Consider the following 25,051-nt stretch of genomic DNA (forward strand, 5'->3'; position numbering starts at 1 on the left):
CTCCAACTCTCTTAGTCTGTCCTCATAGGAGAGGTACTCCAGCCCTCTGATCATCTTCGTGTCCCTCCTCTGGACCCGCTCCAACACATCCATGTCCTCCCTCACCTGCCCAGTTGCCCTTAAGCAACAGGTATGGGGCTCTGGAATGTGAGGGACTGGCCACAGAGGATGTGGGTGAAGGTGAGGCTCCATCCAGGGGGTTGCCTAGAACGAGTCAGACAGCCCCACGTATTACAACTGCCTCAACTAAGAAAAAAAGGAGGGTCATTGTCATAGGTGATTCCCTTCTGAGGGGAACAGAGGGCCCGATCTGCCGACCGGACCCATCCCACAGGGAAGTCTGCTGCCTCCCTGGGGCCCGGGTTAGGGATGTTGCGAAGAAACTCCCTGGTCTGGTGCGGCCTTCTGATTACTACCCCCTCTTGGTAATGCAGGTTGGCGGGGACGAGGTAGCAGAAAGAAGTCCCAAGGCCATCAAAAGGGACTTCAGGGCACTGGGGCGACTGGTTGAGGGATCAGGGGCGCAGGTGGTGTTTTCCTCCATCCCATCAGTGGCAGGGGACAGCACTGAAAGGGGCAGGAAAACTCACCTGGTTAACAGGTGGCTCAGGGACTGGTGCCATCGGTCAAATTTTGGCTTTTTTGATCATGGGGAGGTATACACAGCACCGGGCCTGCTGGCAAAAAGTGGAGCTCAGCTATCACAAAGGGGAAAAAGAATTCTTGGCCACGAGCTGGCGGGGCTCATTGAGAGGGCTTTAAACTAGGTTCGAAGGGGGAAGGTGATATTGCCAAGCTCACTAGGGATGAGCCTAGGCTTGGAGTGCCAAGGCCAGGGGTGAGATTGACAGCCCAGCTCAAGTGTGTTTACACCAATGCACGTAGCATGGGCAATAAACAGGAGGAGCTGGAAGCCATTATACAGCAGGACGGCTACGACTTGGTCGCCATCACAGAAACGTGGTGGGACAACTCGCATGACTGGCATGCTGTCATAGATGGCTACAGACTCTTTAGGAAGGACAGACCAACAAGGAGAGGTGGGGGAGTTGCTCTATATGTGAGGGAGCAACTGGAATGCATTGAGCTTGGCCTGGGGGCAAGTGAAGAAGGAGTTGAAAGCTTGTGGGTTAGAATTAAGGGACAGGCTCACACGGGTGACATTACGGTGGGTGTATACTACAGGCCACCTGACCAGGAGGAGGAGGTTGATGAGGCCTTCTACAGGCAGCTGCAAGCAGCCTCACAGTCACAGGCCCTGGTTCTCATGGGGGACTTCAATCACCCTGACATCAGCTGGGAAGACCATACAGCTAGGCAGGCGCAATCCAGGAGGTTCCTACAGAGCATCGATGATAACTTTCAGATGCAAGTGGTGGAGGAACCAACAAGGAAAGGCGCGCTGCTGGACCTCGTGTTAACAAACAAGGAGGGACTGGTGGAGGATGTGAAGGTTGGAGGTAGACTCGGCTGCAGTGACCATGAAATGGTCGAGTTCAGGATCCCGCGTGGAGGAAGCAGGGCGATCAGCAGGATCAAAACCCTGGACCTCAGGAGGGCTGACTTTGCCCTCTTCAAGGAGCTACTGGGATGAATCCCGTGGGCCAGGGCTCTCGAAGGCAGGGGGGTCCATGAGTGCTGGTCGCTTTTTAAACAACACTTCTTCCATGCACAGGAGCAATGCATCCCCCTGAGAAAGAAATCTAGCAAAGGAGGCAGGAGACCTGCATGGTTAAACAAGCAGCTTCTAGTGGAGATCAGGCAGAAGAGAAAGGTGCATGGAAAGTGGAAAGAGGGACAGGCCACTTGGGAAGAGTACAGATACGTGGTGAGAGCATGCAGGGATGCGACGAGGAAGGCCAAGGCTCACCTGGAATTGAAGCTGGCAAGGGATGTCAAAAACAACAAGAAGGGCTTCTTCAACTACATCAGCAGCAAAAGGAAGGCTAGGGACAATGTGGGGCCGCTGCTGAATGAGGCGGGTGTCCTGGTGACGGAGGATGCGGAGAAGGCAGAGCTAATGAATGCCTTCTTTGCTTCAGTCTTCAGTGGTAAGACTGGCCCTCAGGAATCCCAGGCCCCGGAGGTAAGAGAAGAAGCCTACAAAGAGAACGACTTTCCCTTGGTCGAGGAGGACTGTGTGAGGGATCGCTTAAGTGATCTGGATGTCCACAAATCCATGGGCCCCGATGGAATGCACCCACGAGTGCTGAGGGAGCTGGCAGATGTCATTGCTGAGCCACTCTCCATCATCTTTGAGAGGTCCTGGAGGACAGGAGAGGTGCCCGAGGACTGGAGAAAGGCCAATGTCACTCCAATCTTCAAAAAAGGCAAGAAGGAGGACCCAGGGAACTACAGGCCGGTCAGCCTCACCTCCATCCCGGGAAAGGTGATGGAGCAGCTTATCTTGGAGGCCATCATGAAGCAAGTGGAAGAAAAGAAGGTTATCAGGAGTAGTCAGCATGGATTCACCAAGGGGAAATCATGCCTGACCAATGTGATAGCTTTCTACAATGACATGACTGGCTGGGTAGACGAAGGGAGAGCCGTGGATGTTATCTACCTTGACTTCAGCAAGGCTTTCGACACAGTCTCCCATGATATCCTCCTGGGGAAGCTGAGGAAGTGTGGGCTGGATGAGTGGTCGGTGAAGTGGATAGAGAACTGGCTGAATGGCAGAACTCAGAGGGTTGTCATCAGCGGCGCTGAGTCTAGTTGGAGGCTGGTGACAAGTGGTGTCCCTCAGGGGTCAGTACTGGGCCCAGTCTTGTTTAACTTCTTCATCAACGACCTGGATGAAGAGTTAGAATGTACCCTCAGCAAGTTTGCTGACGACACCAAACTGGGAGGAGTGGTAGATACACCAGAAGGCTGTGCTGCCATTCAGCGTGACCTGGATAGGCTGGAAAGTTGGGCAGAGAGGAACCTGATGAGGTTCAACAAGGGCAAGTGCAGGGTCCTGCACCTGGGGAGGAACAACCTCATGCACCAGTACAGGCTTGGGGTGGACCTGCTGGAGAGCAGCTCTGCGGAGAGGGACCTGGGTGTCCTGGTGGACGACAGGTGAACCATGAGCCAGCAGTGTGCCCTGGCTGCCAAGAAAGCCAATGGGATCCTGGGGTGCATCAAGAAGAGTGTGGCCAGCAGGACGAGGGAGGTTCTCCTTCCCCTCTACACTGCCCTGGTGAGGCCTCATCTGGAGTCCTGTGTCCAGTTCTGGGCTCGCCAGTTCAAGAAGGATGAAGAGCTACTGGAGAGAGTCCAGCGGAGGGCTACAAGGATGGTGAGGGGACTGGAGCATCTCCCCTACGAGGAGAGGTTGAGGGAACTGGGCTTGTTCAGCCTGAAGAAGAGAAGGCCAAGAGGGGACCTTATAAATGCCTACAAATATCTGAAGGGTGGGTGTCAGGAGGATGGGGCCAAGCTCTTTTCAGTGGTGCCCAGTGACAGGACAAGGGGCAATGGGCACAAACTGAGGCACAGGAAGTTCCGTCTGAACATGAGGAAGAACTTCTTCTCTCTGAGGGTGACGGAGCACTGGAACAGGCTGCCCAGGGAGGTTGTAGAGTCTCCTTCTCTGGAGATATTCAAGACCCGCCTGGACAAGATCCTGTGCAGCCTACTGTAGGTGACCCTGCTTCAGCAGGGGGGTTGGACTAGATGACCCACAGAGGTCCCTTCCAACCCCTACTATTCTGTGATTCTGTGATTCTGTGATTCTTATGTTGGGGGCTCCATAGCTGGACACAGCACTCCAGATGGGGTCTCACAAGAGCTGAGGAAAGGGGCAGAATCACCTCCCTTGACCTACTGGCCACGCTTCTCTTGATGCAGCCCAGGATACGGTGTCACCCAAGCCTGGTGTTGTCAGCAAACTGGTTGAGGGTGCACTCAGTTCCACTGTCCATGTTGCCGACAAAAATATTAAACAAACCTTCATAAGCAAAATATTGTGGTAACTCTAGAAGATATTTTCAAAACCTGCTCTTTAATGCGACCAGCATATGAAAGTGAGAGAAGTATTAAGGTGCTGAGTTTGATCTTCTCATTTGTCTGCCAGGGCTGATATTCCCAATGTGCGTACATCACCTTATGAATACAAACTGAATTATGATATGCCACATTCTGGCTTTGATACACTTTGTGATGAATAGATGTTTGCTGATGATATAATTTCAGGACTTAATGTTTGTACAGTTTGAAATGAGGTCTTAAATGAAGCCTTTATTTGAAGGTGATATACAGCCATTGATTGTAAGCCTAATGGATTCTCTCTCTGCTTTTGGATAGATTAAACAGTGATTTCTGAGTTAGAGAATTAGGAATAAGTGATATCGAACACAGACATTCCATGCATGTTTTCATGCTTTGGTGAGTCAAATTCAAAGAAGTGTGTCAACAGTATATGGGAAATGATACCTTAATCTCCATCAAACCACCTCTGAAAATGGCCAAAACCTTGAAAGAAATTTCTGCCTTAACAATGAGCCAAAGACAATTGTTGCATTTTTTGAAAGGATTACTTTTTCTTGCCAATGAGTTTGTGTGTAAGGGAAACAGGGACTGTGTTCTCAGTCAGGGGCAGTTCACACTCCTTTCTCAGGTGAACTATTAGTGTATTTGACATTCCTTCCCTTTACCACCAAAACTAGTGATCACAAAAATGTAGGAACTTAGCCAAGCTGTTCTCAGCACAGAATTGCCCTCATGTTGGAACATCATCTTTTTGTTTCAAAGTAATTGATCCAAATTATTCACTGAACAATTCTTACTCCATTTCAGTTCACTGTTCAAACATTTACTGGGTAACATATTGCTAGATCCAACACTTGAATATGTCTTAAAAAAAAAAAGTCTTGATTTATTTCCATCTTATGGACAGAATGACTTGGCTTACATGCTTCAATTAACAAATCCCATGAAGAGATAAATTAAACATATATGGAGAGTACCAACATTTCTGTGACACCCATAAGGATCATATGAGTAATCAGACTGGAATTTAATTGTGTCACATCTTAAAAAAAGCATGGAACATGTTCAGTCTTTATGCAAGATGTTATGGTATAATATTCGTGCCTGGATAGTGTAGTAATAAATAGTTAGATAGAAAGAAAATGTGCCCCAGGTTAACGTACTCGCTCAGTCTCCGAATCCCTCAGGAAAAAGTTGCTGTCCTGAATCTTTGGTGATATAGGAATGCTGTCTCAAATAAATAGTACCAAGTGAATCATAAATGTTTTCAACTTCAAGCATTTGACCTACCCGGTACAGATAAAATGCTTTTAACGTTCATAGAAGTGAAATGTGCATACACAGGTGTATGCACCAGTATGCAGGTACAAAGCACATTTTTTCTGCACCAGTTGCAGAGTAAAGTGCACCACTCTTCCCTAGCTCTTACTGAACTCTTGTTTACTTGTTTAGACTTCTGAAAATCTTAAATGAATCCTTTACTGAAACACAAGGGTTTTTTGACGTCTGTTTGATTTACTGTTACACTAGCTGAAGAAGAAATCATCCAAAAGCTGGCCTTAAACCAGGATTGAAAATGGAAGCTATGCAGTGTAGAAATCACAGTACTCAGTCTCCTTTTTCACAAAGGCTTCAAATAGAGATTCATAGTTTCATAGGTGTTAAAGCTGCAAGTGACTAACAGTCTTCATAGTGTGACCTTTCGCATAACAGATATTATGATTTATGTAAATAAATTTTTGCTTTGTATCCTATGACTGTGATTGAACTAAAGCATATATAGTTCATCAAAATATCCAGCTTTGATAAAAAGAGTTCCAAGTGTTTGAAGATTTGTCACAATCCAGATGCACAGAAATTGATGAAGGTGAATGGATCACATCTGCCATGTATTTTTGGTGAGATGTTGAATTTATCAAGATAGCTACATATTACACCATATTGATCTAAATACATTGAAGTCTAAGTATGTCCTATTATGGCTAGTCTTCATATGCCAAAAGATGACTATGCAAAAATCAAGGGCATAGTTAAAGAGACAGTTGCAACTTCTTTAAACAGTAGCATATGTTTAAAAAACCAAAGCACAAACAACCCAGACCCCAAACACTGTTCAGTACTGTTATGAAAATCTAGCAAAAGCCAGAGATCCAACAAATAATAATGGAGCTTGTTGTTCTAAGTTTCATGTTGCTTACGCCCATTTAGGACTCCGTGTTTACCAAACTTAGATAAACCAGTTAATGTCACCAGCAGAATGAGGTGAAATAAAATGGTGGGGCCATGTCCTTATTGACATTGCATTTAACTAATGTTTCATCAACAGTGTGCTGTTCTGCGAAATTCAGCAGTGTTACCTCTGAGATGTTTAATTAAGACAGGGACTGCTATGTTGACTTGTCTTTTAATCACCTTTTGGAGGATGGAGGCATTTCTTTTTAGTGAATTCTAACTACATAATAACACCAGCTTCTGCAGAGCAGAGCAACCAGTGCTGTGTTACAGAAAAATCTGGAAGAAAAGAGGAAAAAACTTGAAATATATTAAAAGCCTTGTTTTAAGATTTGTGATGTTTTTACTTCTCATTTAAAATGATATTTTAAAATAAAATAGCCCTAAATTTAAAAATAAGATAAGGAATTACAAAAGAAAGTATTCTGATATTGCTTTATGTTGCCATCAAATGAAACACATTGTTCAACCTAAACTGAATGTGGATATTTTTGGATAGTCAATACAAGGAGTTTCATTTTTGGTTGAATGAACACTTTCAATCACAGAGAAACATTTTGGTTTCATTTCATGGAAGACGTTCCGCCTTTTCCAATCAAACAAATATTTCTTTTAACAATTTTTCAGCAGATGAACTGAAAATGCTTTCTTTACCTGCTTGCATTCCTACACCATGTGTGCTACTCTGCATTCAGTGTAAGGCACTTGCCAGCATGAATGCACTAATTTGCCTAAGAACTGTATTTAATTTGGGACCTAATAGGGTCAATTTACAGAATGAAGAGAAGGGTTAGAGTTAGATTAAATAGAGAAGAGGTGCAAAAGCTCATCTGAGAGTTCTACAGAAGGAATTGTTGCATGTATGACCACAAAACCAAGCCGGATGTCTTCTTTTGAGTCAGGTCTGACTCCAGTCTGTCAGTCGTTGTTAGCCCAAACACAGCTGTTACCTCCCCACACCTAACATTCTTATACAAACAGGAAAGTTTCTTGATTTGCACAGGAATTAATTAGCCGTAAACCCATTTGGCAATATGGGTAAATGATCCCAGCATTCCTGACCCCTGCCACGCTAATATTGACTGCATGCCCAGAATTGCTAGCCCAATAGTCTATTTAGACATCAGCCATGGGATTCTATTAAATTCAACTCTTAACTCTACTGCGCTCCGAACTGTGAAGGTTTAACCTGTTCATTAATGCTGAAAAATGATTCCTTTTAGCCAAAATCCAAGCACAGGTGTCAGACCCTTGATTGCATCAGTGCTCAATCAATTTTCTCTTTTCTAGACTTAGTCTAAAACACAGGCAAATGAGCTCTATTTCCCAAAACCTCAAAATTATCCTAACCTGAATGTTGATATGGATATATTGCATCATCCATATAAATGGAGGCTGCTGACCCAGACTAGATCTAGTGTGATGGCCCCTTTGATATCTAGGTATACATTACCTGGCCTTGTTGATTTGGACCCTAGCCCTTACCCAAACTGAGGATTTCTTCTCTTAGCTACCCTAAATCTAAGGTTATTCTTACTACCCTTGTTTGCAGGCATATTGAACACCTCTTCTGGATAAGTACAAACCAACCTTAAACCCTAATATGTATTTCGGAACCTACCTCAACCCCTTTTTATTCCCTCTGGAGTCTTTCAGCTATAGCTGTCACAAAACACCATCCTATTCTATTGACATGCAAAAGCAATATTTATTATCCAAAATATCCTGGCCCAGGAGGTAGAATCATGTTAAGAGCACTAAATTTGGCCTAAGTACAGTCCTAACCTTACTTTATTAGATCCTGCAGAAGCCATTACCCTTGATTTCAGGTTGACGCTGCTTTTGTCATTTCCTTATATTTAGAGAGGGAATACAAAAGGTTCCTCAGTGAAGAGTTTGTATACAAATGGGCTGAGGTTTATATTCCAGGTGCAGAGATAAGTCAGTATCTCAAAAGGCTGTGGGGCCAGATATTTATATAAAAACCTGAAGAGTGCTAAGTATGCCACTTAAATTTATATACATGCCTGTGTTGAAATGTGAGGAATAGGAGGAGTATTGATTACTTTTCAGGCATATTCAGCATGAATTAGTGCAACAAGTGATATGTAACTGTTCGGGTGTATTCGGTTTATTTATAGTACCGAAGCAATCTTAACAAGGTTGAGCATTTTTAATGTATCTGTTTAAATGGATACCTTTAAAATGTGGCTTCTCAGGAAAGAAAGCAACAGGACAGACCTTCAGTCATTGCAGTAATGAGAAATTCTCGAATTCAACAAGAAAAGAAAACCTGAGCAATCATGTTTTTAGCGTGTTGCTAAAATCTTTCTTGCTTGCTCTGGAGATGACTGAGGAGGCTCTATAGACTTTTCTAAAAAGTCTGTGATAAAGCAACTGGCTGTACCATCATGTTAATTACATGTCTCAGCTGATTCTTCTAACCTCAGATTGCTCAGGCTGCATGAGAGCAAGGTCAGGTGCAGCAGTCGACTTCTTTTGGCTCAGACATTCTACAGAGAGGCTGACTTGTAAGTTTTCATGTCAAATGTACGGTGTTGGGTTGTGAGTGACAAGGTGGTAAGAAATTGTAACTCCCTCTGTTATATGTACTACATATTTAAAGTAGTTAAATTTTATGAGTTTAGTGCTCCATTGTTTTCCTAATCACTTTTACTCAATGAATCTGTTACAGTGCTGTCCCAAGCAATACAAAATAGCCTTGAGAACTCTTGTGAATTCAAACACATATAGTAGGACTGAGTATGGCTGAAGAAGTACCGTCAGTTACTTTTTCTTTCCTGCTTAGTCCTTTGAAATAAAGAGTTATCCTCAATTTCTGGCACTCTTTTTTGCCCCTCTACATTGTACTACCATTTGTTTACACTGGTATTTGTGCTGCAGCGTGGTTGTGGCTAGCACAGCTGTGGAGGTAACATAAGGTGATCCTGCGGTGGTTTGTTGTGGAGCAGCAGGGAGTGTGCACCACAGTTTCGTCTCTCACCACAAAGGCTGGTGGGGTTTGTGTTTTGCTGTTTGCTGGTTTTGACCAGTGAGTATTGACGAGAATATGTTTAAATGGTTGCTAAAGTTAGAGTGTTTGCCCCCAAAATTTCTACATCTAACTGTTAGAACCGGACCATTAATACTTTGGCAAAATAATTTTATATGGGATTAAGGAAATAAGAAATTACGTGTGTGTGTATATATATTGTGTATACGTATGCATACATAATTTACAATTAAATGCAAATGGTCTAAAGGTATTTTTGATACCTGTCAACTTTTATTTGACAATGTCTACCAGAGAATAGCTATTTAGGGTATTTGTTAATGGCCTCTATCATATGCCATTGATGTATGCCTACATCCTTGCCATCATCAAATCCTTCCTATTCAGAAACTGTTCTTCTGGACAGAGCCATCTTTTTCCACTCACTGCAGCAAAGTGAAGAATATTGTTTCCTCTAATATTTTCTCCCTCCAATTTGAATTGTATTCCCTCTCAGAAACATCTGCTCTTACAATCTGATTTAAGTAGTTCCTTTAACCTCCCTCTATCTATATTCATCAAGGAATATTTACATTCGGTTTCCTTTCACAATGCTGTATGCAACCAGAAGAGTAAGCACTGTTACAAACTTGGTCTGAACCTTTTCTTCCAGCCCTCTAAGCTGAGCATAATCACTCACAGTCATTGTGTCTCCCTCCACAACCTTGAGTTTTCAACACCTGTACAATGCGCATGAAAGGATCAGGAAGACATTTTAACTCACATAACTTATATACCGGTGATATAAGTAAACAGGAAGCCATTGCATCTACATAAAGGGAAAAATAGACACTACATATAATTACTCGTGACAGAGAATTTTCTGGATTTACTGATGTACAAAAATATGCAGGGATTTTTCCCTCCAGGTTGTGCAGTATGACACATTTTGTACCTTACTAGATGCCTACACAAGTTAATGGACTGACTGTCCAAATTTTCTGTAGATACAAAGCCATACTGTTAGGAAAATATAATTTTATCCATGTTAATTGGATGTTTCACTGATTATGACACCTATATATACAACAACTAATTTTTTAGTCAAACCTGTGCGTATAGTTTCTATATTGTGTCCCATCTTGCTTATGTAAACTTTTTTACTTATAAGAGACATCTTGGACTACTTTCCTATACAATTAAAAGCATGAAAACATCTTACATCAGTATTTTAATCTTAGTAGTTCACTACTTTTGAATTATCTTCCTCTGCAGACCTTTTCTTCTTCACACAATTTTGATAAGCATTCACTTACAGCTGTCGAAGCTGTAGTCTGCATATGTTGTTATACCCATGGCTTTCTCATTCTTTGAAGGTTATTGTGCAACTGCTGTGAATGTTATGTTGAGATATTCAGGTGTTCTCTGCGATAAGTCTGCACAGCACAGAGTGGTGGGTAAGACTGTAAGAGAGAAAAAGCAGTATTTTCCTCAGTGCCTCATGTAAGTAAATCAGTGGTCTGGCTTAAGTGCCAAAATCCACAGCAGATTTTCTCCAAATCCTCCTACTTGACTCATTTGTTTTGGACAGTGAAAGCTGGGTGATTGATAGATTAGTATCACTTCTGTGGTGCTTGAGTCCAGCTTGTAGAAGAGCAGCCTAGAAAGCTGGAAATGAGCTGTCTGGGTTTTGAAAAAATGTACGTAGTAATATTGTCAAAATAATTGTTCTTGACTGTATGACAACTTTGGCATCTACTGGTACCTCCTCTCTGTAACCATTAGCACAGTCTCAGGATTTAGGCCTTTCTCTCCTCTAGCTTGACCCGATTTTATATCTTTGTAATTCCACATATTTCAACACAGTTAAACAAAATAGAGGTTGAATTTGTCTGTGTATCGTGCTTGTATTCGTGACATTTTGAATTCCAGTGCATAGTAAACCTCATAATGATCTGGCAACAACAAAAGAAAACTGATATTGAATTGTGTCCTTAATAACATCATGAAGAGCAAAGTGACTAAATTAAAATGTCTTCAAATTATAAACAGCATGTATTTTTAGTAAATTTTTAGTAAATTCTTGTAACAGAACAGCATTCACAAATAGATTTACCTGCTTTATATCCTTCCTGCTGTCAGGCTTTGTAATATATGATAGTAATTAGTCTAGCATAGGAATAGAAAACCAGAAGGATATAGGAAACCTTAGTGAAGACAGACGTTGAAGCCTTCTGACAGAAAGTTCTTCAGTATGGTGTGGTCTTCTGATTTGTCACTTAACTATTGAATTACCAGCTCCATTCATAGTTACATGATTATATGTTGAGTCTGACTTTTCACATAGTAGAAAATTAGCTTTCGTTTCTTAAAACTGAATCCTCTCTGCAGCAATAAACATGGGAAAGTAAGCTCATAATACAAGTACTTCAGTTAGGTGGAATTATACTGTCTCTGAATAGTATAAAAATGTGTCAAAACTTGTCATGGAATTCCCTAATAGGCAGGTGTGTATCATAAAATAATGGCATGAGATTTACTTCTGTGATTTAAGGAGTCAGAATGATGGCTTTAAAGGCTGTGTTCTCAAATATGTGTAGGGACAGTGCGATTTTCTTATAAAGATCGATTAACATACATTCACAGCTAAGTAAGTGTGCAATGCTACACTGGAACAGGGCTTGTAGGGGCTATTGCACCTCTGAATTGACTTAGTAATATTGAATTTTTTACAAGATGATATGAGGAAGCAAATTTTGAGATAGCCTGGAAGAGGAATTTCCAGTGGCTTTGAGAAGTAAATTTTTATGCAGTAGAAAAAAATTAGCTTTCGTTGTAGTGAAAGGTCATGCCATCAAATTGACACTGCAAAATAAAAAATATTTAAGTATTTTGTGATACTTTAGGCAACTGTCAAATTATAGGTGAAGTCAGTAAGAAAAAGAAAGAATGCTTTTGTGGAAACTGTGTCAAGAGCAATTTTGGATTAAAAAAAAATCCAGCTGAATAAAGCAAGCTATCCTGCTATGAATTAATCACACAGCTATGTTACTTCTGCTATAATTAGTTCTGCATTCTTGGAACGCAGAACCTCAATAAATCAAAGAGGTGAGAATTCTGCCCCATTCCACTCTGCTTTCTAGCTTCCTTCAGCTCAAATTTCTCGGATAAAAACTTCTAACTTCTTTTTCCTTCACCTGCAAAATTCACGACATGTCATTCAGATGAACATCTGCTTTGTTTTCTCTCTGGAGATAATACAAAGATATGTTTAATCCTCATCAGCGATTCTTTCAGCTTCTCTGATGCTGGCTCTGACGGTTTTCAACGGCTGATTTCAGTGGACTGTGCAGAAAGATCTCTGTCAGGACTCACTGTACTGTTAGCCATTACCTGTTGCTTTTGCTCAATAGCCAGAAATTGAGGTAAACTTTCTTATCTTGGTGCGATTGCATAAACTTTTAAGAGGACAAGGGGACATACTGCATAATATTATTCATCATTTTTTCTCCCCTCTGCAACAATATTATCTATGGCACTTACCCTTATTTACTCCTCTCTTTTATATTGGTCTGATTATCTCCTCAGCTTGATGATGTGGGAACTGCAAGCCAAAGAAGCTTTCCTGTACTGCTGAAAATTGAGCGTATATTTGGAAGCTTTATGAGAAACATGGCAATAGCCTTTTCCAATTTTTAATAATTTTGGCTTAAGTACATCTATCTTTATTAAATGCATCATGCTTTACTATCTGTAGGTGTAGAAGGCATAAACCTCACTCATACTGCTGTTTGTGTATTCTGTGATGTAAATACGTCTAGAACAGCATTTGCAGTGTTACTGCAAGATGCATAAATTCTACCATCTAGTAACTATTGTAACAAACAATTAAAAGAAGATACATGATCAAATTAGCTCTTATATTAGTGAAGCGGGGAAGGAAATAAGGATTCTTTATGAGAGGATGAAGGTGGCAAGATAAAAATTTTTATATAACCGTGTATTCATTTCTAGTATGATCTTTTATATAAGAAGTTTCTTTAATGTCCACAGGAACATTATTTTGTCATCATGGAAAGAAATAATCTTTTCAGCTGCCTAAATATAGGCCATGCCACACTGTTTGTGTAGCTCCTCATCTCTGAAAAGTTGTTTGGTATCTGTTAATTAACAGACATGTCCATAATACTGGCAATGAGATGAATGTGAGAATTTGAATAAATTGTACTCAATATCCAGAGACCTTTATCTTTGTAAACTGTGTTTGGAAGAGATGCACATTTGTCAAAGGACCTGCCTGACCATGTATATTGATGGGATTATGCAGATATGTCTCTGCTTGTCACTGAGAGGTCCACGAGGCTCTCATGAGACTACAGTGTAAAGAAAACCATTGATGCATCAGCAAAAAAAAATCAAAGAATAGTCCAATAACAATCACAACAAGGAGCAGCAGCTACCATTAGCAAAGTAATGAAAGAGAGCAATTGTAAGCCTTGTTACTGAACAGAGAGACTGAAGGAAGAGTGAAAACAATAATTTCCAGGGAATAGAGGCATATTGATGTAGTTAGGAAGTTGCTCCTGCCAGGATTTGCCTCCAATTACTTTTCCCCATGCTGTAAGGGGGAATCCTATTGCTCTATTTTATTATTCAGTGCTGTGATATTGCTCTTCTCCAGTTTCCTCAGAAAGGGCTTAGAAGAACAAATTCTTTCTACAACAGCGGTGTATACAATCAGTTAAAGAAGCTGTTGGCTCTTTGTATGATTTTTACGTGGACAGTTTTTGAGTGTTGTTGCTAAATACATTCTTCAGATTCAGGTTTTCATCTCCAATTTGAGGAAAAAAGTGATAATAAGCAGCTATTCTGACCATAAGCATCAGAAATGTTGTACATTTGATGACAGCAACTACAACATTTCGTGTCTTCTCTAAGCCTACTTTATCTTACATGCCAAATACCATGAGCCAAGCAAGCACATTCAAAGCATACTATCAATTAATAAGTTTTTCAAAATTCTTGGTCATCTGGGTACTTTATGGAGTTTATAATCTTTGACGTGAATAACTCAAGCATGTATACTTCAACGTTGCCCCCTGAAAATGTTCTAGTAGTTCAAAGAATATAAACACCAAAGGGGATGAGGGAGAATAGATTTTTAAATGTATCTGAACATTTCCAGAATATACTTTTCAACATTTCCTTATCTTTAATAATAGCACATTTATTCAAAACACTGGAATCAAATGTAACAGCATGATGTTCTGTTTTTTTATTTTGTAGGCTAGCTAGATTGGTTTACTATGTTCATTTTGTAAGAATTTATATATTAGTATATGGGAAAAAAATAGGGACTAAAGAAATAGATTTGCAACTTAGGTTCAAACAAGGATTGCTGGTGCAGGTAGCAGTGTCCAGGAATTCCAGGTACTGACCCCTTTTGTCCGAAGGAGTTGTAACCCCTGTTGTGGTTTAGCCCCAGTTGGCAACAAAGAACCACACGGTCACTCTCTTCCTCCCCCCGCCCCCGGTGGGATGGGGAGGAGAATCAGAAGGAAAAGGCAAAACTCATGTGTTGGGATAAAAACTGTTTAACAGAATGGCAAAGGGAGAATAAAATAACACCACCACCGATGAAAAAAGTATATAGCACACAATATTCTCACTACCCAATACTCAACTTGCTCCTGAGTAGCAAATCCACATGCTTCAGCCAGCTCCACCACTTAAATACCGAGCATGGTGTCACGGGGTATAGAATATCCCATTTGATTCACTGGTTTGGGTCAACCCAACCAGCTTCTTGTGACAATTTACCCTATCCCAGCTGAACCCAGGACATATTGTTAATCTTGTTGATTACCTACTAAACAATAATGAAAACTTCCCACATAATGTGGAATTAGGGACAGAAACTCAAGGCCTTCATGAGTCCATATAGCTCCCTGGTGACAAGTGAAGCAGAAGATTGAAGTAAAATAAATAAATTCAAATATCAAAATAAAGACTGTACTCTTTTCTAGGAGAGAAAACTTCACAAAAAAAGTTCTGAAATATTTTGTATTTTGGTATATGTACATCCTTCAAGTTTGTGCACTGGCTAAGTGTAAGTGGTACAAATATAGAAAAAAATCCGTGTAATGAATTAATTTAAAACCATAATTGGATTCCACAAATTTTTTACTAAAACCGGGAAGAATACCTGCAATATTATTTTTAGGCATTGAGAGACTGGTAGAACAGGTATCAACAGCAGAGGGAATGCTTAGCAGCCAAGAAGGCCAGAATTTAAATAAAAGTAAAATCATGGCAATATCTGGACAAAAACAAATATCAGAAGGATTTTAAAATTTCCATGACATTGTTCATTGTAAAATGCTGAATTACCAAAGACTTTTATATGAAAAAGCTAAGAAAAATTGCTCTTTGTGAAACAATACTGCTTGAAAAACTGTTAAGCCCATGTGAAATAATAAAATCCAGGTATCCAAACAATCACTTCTCTAGTTTTTATTGATGGTGCTTGAGAGATGCTTTCTCTGAAGGTTAGCATACTGCAGCTGTGTACTACAAGCACCTTTTACCACTCTTCTCTCTTCATGGGAAAGCTATATAAAATGGGCAAATAACATTTTATAAAATATTTACCATGCAGTTCACACGAAAGCAGGGCACTAAAAGACTATCTCACTATAATCAAGAAGGTGCAGTGAAAGCACGTGCAAATACCGAAATTCAGAGGAGCTGAACTGTGCTTTCCAGAAATTGTGTGTTCCTGCACTTTCCCTCCTGAGGAAACCTCCTGTGAAGCCAGCTCACTACTCTGGGCTTCAGGCTGAGGTCTGTGCTAAACACTGCTTAAGGACTGCTTGGGATGCTGTTGTTGGCACAGGCATCTCAAGTGGTGAAAGACATTTACTTAAATGCCCATCAATATTTTTGTACATCTCATTCTTAATCTGTGCCTTTGACAGTGCACGAAACTGATCCTCAGCAAGAACATCAGAACATGGAAATTTGTTCCAGCTTTCCCTCCAGAGGTGTGAACTACTCTGAACTCCAGAAGCCTGTACTGAGATGGAAAAATTTCTGCAAGTTTTGGTGGTTTTAGGCCACTAATCGTATATGGTGGAGAGTAAAGGGTTATGCGTGGTGTTGTGACTCAGACAACACAATACTTTTCCTTTGTCATGAATAAGAGATGTGCTTTTTCTCCACTCTATTTGCTCTGTCCCTAATGCATATTCTACTTTCTGTGTTACTGTCAAAAATACTGTAATGTAGCATTGTAGGAGAGGAGTTTGTTCATTCATCTGGGATATGGAAATCTTGTTAAATTTGGAAGATATGTTTAATAAAATTGCATCATTGGCAGAGACCTTTTCATGATATTATAGTGTGTTTATTAGATAAAGAAAATCTCTTTGCATTAGGTTCAAAGCCAGAAATTGCTTTCTAAAGGAGCCGTGTGCCTGGGTTGCTTAGATATTTTGAAAATCCCACTAGGCCTCTGTTTGCAGCTTTTTGGCACCTAAATACCCTTGAAAATCTGGCTCAAGAGTTGTTACAGTAACACAAAGGAATAATAACTTATGTTTTTCATGCCAGAAGGATTTTACTGGCACTGAGCATCTTGATGCTACACTGGGGGAAATTATATTTACATGTTTGAGAGCACTGCATTAATTATAACATAAAATAAGACTTTGTTTAACATATGTAAAGAATCTGTTCTCAAATACATTATTCCTTGTAGGGCTTGAGATAAAGTAAAGCATTTTACCAAGCCTTGGAAGGCTGTAAACAGGGACATGGACAGTGTTCAATGGTTGATTAGTAGTCTGGAAAACAGACACGGAGCAACCAAAACAGATTGCTCAGCCTGAATGCCAGACCCATCACTATTAATTTTTTTCTTCCTTGCTGCTATTCTTTTGGATAAGCCTCTTAAAGTCTGCTAGTCCATTTTCTAGTTCCTACAAAAATATCTCATATAATTTCAAAATAACCTTGAAATGATTTATTTTGACAATTTTAATGTTCTGAATCAGATAGAGGAATAGATACTTTGGCTTCTGGGTTGTCCTTAGGCAAGGGAAGAAATGAATGGAGTGTAGTCTCTGTACTGAACTGTGTATATATTTTCTTCACAGCCTCAGGAAGACCCTAAAGCTGAAAGCTCTGTATTAATTTTTGATGGTTAGTTTCTATTCTGTTGAAAACTGTTTCTTTATATCTGTGATAAAACAGCTGAAGCAGCGAGAGCTATGGGGCTGGGAAAATGTCAGTAGTAATTTTGTAGTTTAATTTTAAACTCATAGCCATAATTGCAGGAAACAGGTTTTGACTCATTTTTCCCTAACTCAGGTTGTATATCCATTTATGACAAAATGACTGAAAATAAAATAGATAGATCTGACTTAAGCAGGATCTTTCCATCTTGCTTCCATTTCTGAACATGAGCAATGAGAACTGCAAGATATAACATTTCTGACGCATTCTGAAGGACTGGTAAAATCCAAATTCTCTGCTATACTAAAACTAAAAATCCAACTAGACATGGAGATGGGGATATTTACCACTGAAGTAGATTTGTGTCAGATAGATGCACATGCTGTGAACCTGGTTGTTTGCACTCACTTTGCTCTGATGGAAATTCAGGGTGATACCTAAGTGAATCTAGCACTATGTCTGCAACAAATTATAGTGTGGTTCTCTGGTGACCAATACCCCATCCTCTAAGAGAGGATGGTACATAGCCTCCATAATCTCCTCTGTAGTTGTATGTAGGTCACTGGGTGATTAAAAGCAAGAAGGCAGTTACCTTGTCCCTGCTGTACCTGCCACAGATAGCAGTACCTTCCAGGCCAAATAGTAGAAAACAATGCTAGCAATGCATGCAAAAAGTATATTTAAACACATCTCTAACGCTTTGTCTTTCTTTTCCTTGGGATCAAAACAGCAAGGGATTTCTTTTATTCTAAATTTGATTTCAAAAGCTTTTTTTTGTTTGCTCTCTTGAAAAACCTATCCCTTTTAAACATGGACAGCGACATCGAGTGTACCCTCAGCAAGTTTGCAGATGACACCAAGCTGAGTGGTACGGTCGAGACACCAGAAGGACGGGATGCCATCCAGAGGGACCTGGACAAGCTGGAGAGGTGGGCCTGTGTGAACCTCATGAGGTTCAACAAGGCCAAGTGCAAGGTCCTACACCTGGGTTGGGGTAATCCCCGCTATCAATACAGGCTGGGGGATGAAAGGATCGAGAGCAGCTCTGCTGAGAGGGACTTGGGGGTACTGATCGACGAAAGGCTGGACATGAGCCGGCAATGTGCGCTGGCAGCCCAGAGGGCCAACCGTGTCCTGGGCTGCATCAAGAGAAGCGTGGCCAGCAGGTCGAGAGAGGTGATTCTGCCCCTCTACTCTGCTCTGGTGAGACCTCACCTGGAGTACTGCGTTCAGCTCTGGAGCCCTCAGCACAAGAAGGACATGGAACTGTTGGAGCGGGTCCAAAGGAGGGCTACAAAAATGATCCGAGGGCTGGAGCACCTCTCCTATGAGGACAGGCTGAGAGAGTTGGGCTTGTTCAGCCTGCAGAAGAGAAGGCTGCGGGGACACCTGATTGCAGCCTTTCAGGACTTAAAGGGAGCCTATAGGAAAGATGGGGACAATCTTTTTAGTAGAGACAGCAGTGACAGGATGAGGGGTAATGGTTTTAAACTAAAACAGGGTAGGTTTAGGCTGGATATAAGGAAGAAATTCTTTACAATGAGGGTGGTGAAACACTGGAACGGGTTGCCCAGAGAGGTAGTGGAGGCCCCATCCCTGGAAACATTCAAGACCAGGTTGGACAGGGCTCAGCGCAACCTGATCTAGTTAGAAGTGTCCCTGCTCGCTGCGGGGGGGTTGGACTAGATGACCTCTAGGGGTCCTTTCTGACCCAAAACTTTCTATGATTCTATGATAAATTAATGACACAGAAGTAGCAAGTGTGCAGGCTATTCTACAACATACTTGTATACCGTTATTTAGTTGTATTCTAAGACATAGTTCCTAGCTAACAATAGGAAGAAATGTTATTATTTTTTAAAATAAATTGCAAAATAATATGCCCTGCAATTTCGACAAGTGACATTTGGAAAATAAGTGAAAACAGAAATTGTTGGAGCAGGGCCATTAAACCAGCTGAAGACCTGGCTGGTGTTTTGAGATAATTTTGCTATGATCGATATTATTTGGATAAAGTCTTTATCAGTAGTGGCTGTTTTAGGTAATGAAAGCATATTTGCACCTGTCTGGAGTATTTCTGTGCAAGAAGTCCCAGCTGGTAGAAAGCAAGTGATATATCTGCTTGTGTAGCACCTGTTTTTGATTTTAGAGGAGAAACAGAAGGAAATTACTTCATTGGGTAGTGACATTAAATACAGCTGCTCCCTGGCAGAAAGCATGTGATCTCCCTTTTACCCCAGTGAAAACATTTCTACCTTGTATTATGAATAGGATTAGAGTTCCAGCTGTATTCTCCCAGAGGAAGAGACAGCAAGGGATGCATTCCCCAAACCTTTCCCATGGTTATGAAATAAAGTTCAACAAGTTTGTCATTTTTATTATGCAGAGGAAGATGGGGATGACCAGAAGAAAGTTTTTGATGGAGCTGGCAAGAAGAAAAGGTTTCAGAGTAGAAAGTGAGCTAAGGTAGGAAAATATTTATATATGTACAAATAAAATGTAGTAATGCTGCTTAAAGTATCCTAATTCAATAAATGCAGTTATACAAGTGACTGTGGTTGAAATTTTTGCCTATGTGTTTGGTGGATATACTTTGCTCTTCCAACTAGAAAGATGCTTCAGGAATTCAGTGGGTGTTCTGTTGTCTTTTGGGCAGTAAGCAGGCAGAACACAAGCTAACAAAATTTCTAATGTTTTACCTCTGAAATCTGTGGTTCTAATTAATCTTAAGTCTGTTAATTTTAATGTGTCTGCATTTTTCAGTGTGCTGCTTCTCACATGGAAAATAAAACATGTAAGGTGTGAACCTGTAAATGTTTTTCATGGGATATGTTTCTATGTGTTTGTACAGTCTCACTGGAATCAATGAATCACATCTTTAGCTGATCTATGTCAGCCATTGTTTATTTCCCGCTTGAAGTCAGGTTGAGATTAATGTAAACTTTATAGCCAATTCCTGAAATGAAAAAATGTTAAATATACAGGAATGGAAAATGTGGTGGGTTGAGGGGGGGCATTTCACTAGAACATCTCTGGTATTCTAATATTTAATCTTCCTGTGAATAATACACTGATATGAGTCTCAAAGTTACTGACTTACACTTCGGTATTGCTTGGAAAGGCACTAGAGAAAAAAACAAGGAACAAACCACTGCAGATGTGGCATTTCAGGGTGAAAAGATGCTCCAGCTGCAGATTTGTCTGGTGGTGTTTCAATAAGGCAACTCATTTTGAAGGAAGCCTTCCTCCAAGTAGTGCTTTTCATGGGCACTAGTTATATCATTATGCAGTTTTCTGAAAGCTACATCATTATGTAGGTTCTCTGAAAAGCTGGAAGAAAATCAAATATTGATTATTTCTCTGTATCCGTATGCAGATAGTATACAACTGGGTTGTACCTATAAAAGCTCATTTCCACAGATTTTTTAGTCCCATCAACTTTGAAAGCCTGAGGAAGATGGGAGGATGAAATAATTTGTAAAGCAAGATTCAAGCAGGTATTGAACAGAAGTAGGCAATTAGCATTTGATACAAAACTAATTGAATTCTCAGGGAAAAAAAAATGAACTGGGCTGTTCTGAGTCCTACATTAACAATCCATTGAGGACTGAGTAAAGGCTTTGTCTGGGCTGCTTTGACGCACAGGTATTTATTGCTAGTATTTCAGACTTTCTGTAAGTTATATCAAGGCAGGTGTTATGTCTAATTTCAGCTTAACTGCTACTGGATGAAACAGAACTATTTAACTGTTGATTTTTGTTTTTGAAAATGCCAGAGGAAATGCTGAATTAGTTATGTTCTGTGCCAGGAAAAAAGCACAGCTGTAGCTGTACAGGTACCAGAGGAAACTGGTGCACAGCAGCTAAACTGCTGCTGCGAGCATAGTGATGGCAAAGTTCCCAGATCTACAGCTTGGTACAAATACATTACACATGAATATTTTATATAAAATGAAATAAACCACAGGAAGCAGAAGTTTTATGTCTCTAACTGATTTTTTTTTTTTAACTCAACTAAAGTTGTGACAGTTTAATTAAAGTAGAACCTAGCAGGGTTAAATAATAATAAACCCGTTAGTATTTCATGGCGATTCACCTAACCTACATTTGTAATATTTTAGTTTAAATTAAATAGGGATTTTTTTTCAATGGACTCTGCTCTACAAGTTGCACAACATAGAGAGAAAAAAATTGTATCATGCCATGACAGTTTTTGTATTTCTGAAGTATAGTACATTCAATAGATTTCTTATATTTCCAAAATATATTTAATGCATTGGAGAGTTATGTGATAACAGTTTTCTATGGGATGTCTCCAATATTTATCATTGTGATTTGGTGATTTAATGAAATCGGTTATTATTGACATGAATCCAGGCCACAGAGATAGGTCAAGCAGTCTTCTTGTTCTCCTAGAAAGTAGTTTGCTTTGAGAGTTTGGACGGTCTGCCTTTAACAGTTAACACCCATAGTTTTTACAGTCAGTTACACATGATTTTTACTGGTCATACTAACCAGCTATCTCTACCAGTGATGCCTTGCCTCTTTGGACAGCTTGATGGCTTCTCCAGGTGTTACAGAAGGAATACAAACCAATCTGTCAGGTCCATTTGAAATTTACTGTATATGCGCAAGGCTGTCACCAGCATGGGCTAACAGGAGGTTACAGAGGCTTCCAGACGGAGGTGGCTGCCATCAGGATGACTTGTGTTCCAATTCTAGGCTTATTTCTATAAAGGCTAAGTCAAGTAATGACGCTGTCTGTCTGTGCCTTTCCCCCAAGAAGTTAAGGAATCTGTTGACTGATATCAGCTAATTTTGGCACATACTTCAGAGATACTGAGGTCCTACAAGTTTCATGAAAATGAAGAGTTTCCTTCTTTATCTGTGTTGTCTTTGTGGGTGAAAGCACCCTCGGGGGGTGTGTGCGAAGGAGGAACACTAGGAATAACTCAAAATTTCCTACCAAGTTAGTAGTTTTCTAAACTTGCTGAGGAACATCAGCAGGCCAGGTAGAAATTTACAAATTATTATAAGTACGTATGTAACTTTTTCTTGAAGCATAACTTTGTCACTGTCCATTATTTTCCTATGGAAGGTGCAGAACTATGTCTTCTTGATCATGAATGATCACGGGATTCTTTCCAATGTTATTCCAGTATATCAACCCAAATTCAGTCTAATAACCTTTGTGCTACTGTATTTTTAAACAATGTACACCATACAATCTACTGAACAATAACTCAATCTGTAAATTTCATATTCACTAAACTAAGATGTTTTTGTAAGAGACCAGCTTCTTAGTAGGAAGGAAGTGGTCTTTAGATGGAATGCATAATTCATAAACTTTAAGTCTTGAACATTTGACAATGCCATATGTAAAGAGCTGCACATAAGTATAGAGATGTTAAATTTACAAAAACATATTGGTAGTTGTAAAGCTTTAAAGTATTGTTGTTAACAGACTTTTTAGTACTGTAAAGCTTTACTTCATTGATCAGGAATATTGGGAATGGGCTGTCAGGTATTGTAAAGCAGTCTTTTCATTATGGTACTGCTCACGCAAGACAAATATTTTCAGAGCTGCAAAAAAGTGCATAATAGGATAGTGTCCTATGGAAGGCAAATGATGCTGAAAGAAAGAAAATGCTGCACTTAGAGGAGCTGTCAGGCTAGTCTTTCCTCAAAACGGATTCAGTGACTGGAATAGATCTGTTGTGATATGAAAACACAAATGCTTCCCACATCCTAACATACAATATATACTACAATTTTCAGGAAGTGCATGGTAAGTAAACATGGAAATAGCAGCTCTGTATCTGTACATTGGGGTTTGGAGAAATAAAGAAAACACCTTTTTGTGTACTTCTTAACAGTGACTCTGTCACTCATATTGTGGCTGAGAACAATTCTTACCCGGAGGTGCTGGACTGGCTGAAAGGACAGGCTGTGGGCGACAGCTCCAGGTTTGAACTACTGGATATCTCCTGGTTCACAGCCTGCATGGAAGCAGGAAGACCACTTGATTCAGAAATGAAGTATCGTCTCATGGTAAGACAGATCCTTCATCGCAAAAACAGTGACATCCAAAAATGAATGACTCTGTGTGATTATATTTTATTTTCTTCACCTAAAAACATATATACTTGTGTTGTGATAGAAGTTTTGAAATGGAAAACTCTTTTCCCTAAAGTTTACATGAGTAATTCACACCATTTTAATAGATTAAAATGACCTTCCATACTTTTTATATCTGTGTCGGGTGATGCTACGTTTCTATGCTGTCACACGTTACATACTGGTAATATAAAAAGGGTGCTACTAAGGGAGAAATCTCCATCAACAAAGCACTTGCTGTTGCTGTGGTGCTTGTGGTATTTCCACAAATACTTCAACATCATGGTAAATGTCCCACTGAGAGCAGTGCATTTTAAGGGGCTTCTGATTGAATACTTTGCTTTTTCAAAACAATACAAAAATATTAAAATCTTTGCTGTTTTGAAGTGGTCAGCTAACCACTGGGCCCTTGAAAGATGTGTGAAATGAAGGCTGCTGCACTCTGTGAACATGCATTTACAAACTTGGCACCATCAAGTAAAACTGTGCTAAGAAAAAAATGTTTTATTATATTGCATTGTCTCTCAGTGGGAGCTGTAGGTCAGAGGATATCGTGAATGGCAGGCTGATTATTTGGTGAATGGTGTTTGACCTTGAAGCAATGCATGATGACGTATTTCCGTCTGATCTATATCTGACAAAATTATGTGATAATTTCTGAAATGGAAGCATGGTGTGAAAGGGTGGTATTCAATACCCCAAGTACAGACTGTAAATGGTGAGGGTATGCTAGGGATGCCTGGGAGTCCTGTGGACAGTGTGACGACAGCCTGTGCTGCTGGGCCATGAAACAGCCCCTGCGCTGTGGCAGGGTGAACCTATTACCTTGTTCTGTGTGCACTCATGCCTCACAGTGATGGATTTAACATGCACTGGTGAAGAAATGAATTCATATGTCAAGAGAATTACAAGTCTAATCTAAATGTCTCAGAAGTAAAGTGAGTGATTCCTGATGATTTCTGAGAGTCTGGATTACGCTCTGTGTGAACTGTGACCCCACTGCAAAGCAATAAATGGGAAACCCATGACCACTGGGACCGTAGGAAGATCTGCAGTGTGCACCTTGCTGTGAGGCAGAGGATGCCTGAATGTTTAACAGAGATATTGCACAGTTTGTTGCTTCTTCATTCTGACATTTAGATTATGAAGGATGATTCATAAATAGCGTCCTTCCCCAAGAAAAACTGTAGCACCTGATTAATTTTTTTCAGTCATCTTTCATTGCTAGAAACTATTTTCCAGGATTTTAAGTATAAGAATTACTGTTTAATAACACTCTGGGGGAGGAGGAGTGAATACACCAGATGGAGCTGTCGCTCTCAGACTGAGCATAATTCCATTACAGAGTATGTGTTTCTATTTGCAGTCCTTCCAATGAAGTATTTTTGCAGTGTATTTATCATATTTTCAGTGAATCTGCTGGAGGGACAAGAGACCAAAGAAATTAATGCAAAATAGAAAAAAACTGAAAAACTTATGACTACTGTATTATTAATCTCAA

At 40.2% G+C, this 25,051-nt stretch overlaps 1 protein-coding gene across 3 annotated transcripts in view; it reads left to right on the forward strand.

Annotated features, from left to right (window-relative positions):
• DNTT (DNA nucleotidylexotransferase) overlaps positions 1-25,051 on the forward strand; it is a 149,996-nt gene that overhangs the window by 26,530 nt on the left and 98,415 nt on the right. For 2 of the 3 annotated variants that reach the window (XM_075423510.1, XM_075423509.1), the window contains exons 4-5: positions 19,821-19,900; positions 23,310-23,484. In XM_075423510.1, the coding sequence (XP_075279625.1) occupies positions 19,821-19,900; positions 23,310-23,484 (255 nt within the window). Of the gene's footprint in view, positions 1-19,697; positions 19,901-23,309; positions 23,485-25,051 lie in introns of those variants that run through there. The other variant, XM_075423508.1, reaches the window with a different exon arrangement.

The sequence above is a fragment of the Opisthocomus hoazin genome, chromosome 6 (assembly GCF_030867145.1).
Source record: "Opisthocomus hoazin isolate bOpiHoa1 chromosome 6, bOpiHoa1.hap1, whole genome shotgun sequence".
NCBI lineage: Eukaryota > Metazoa > Chordata > Aves > Opisthocomiformes > Opisthocomidae > Opisthocomus > Opisthocomus hoazin.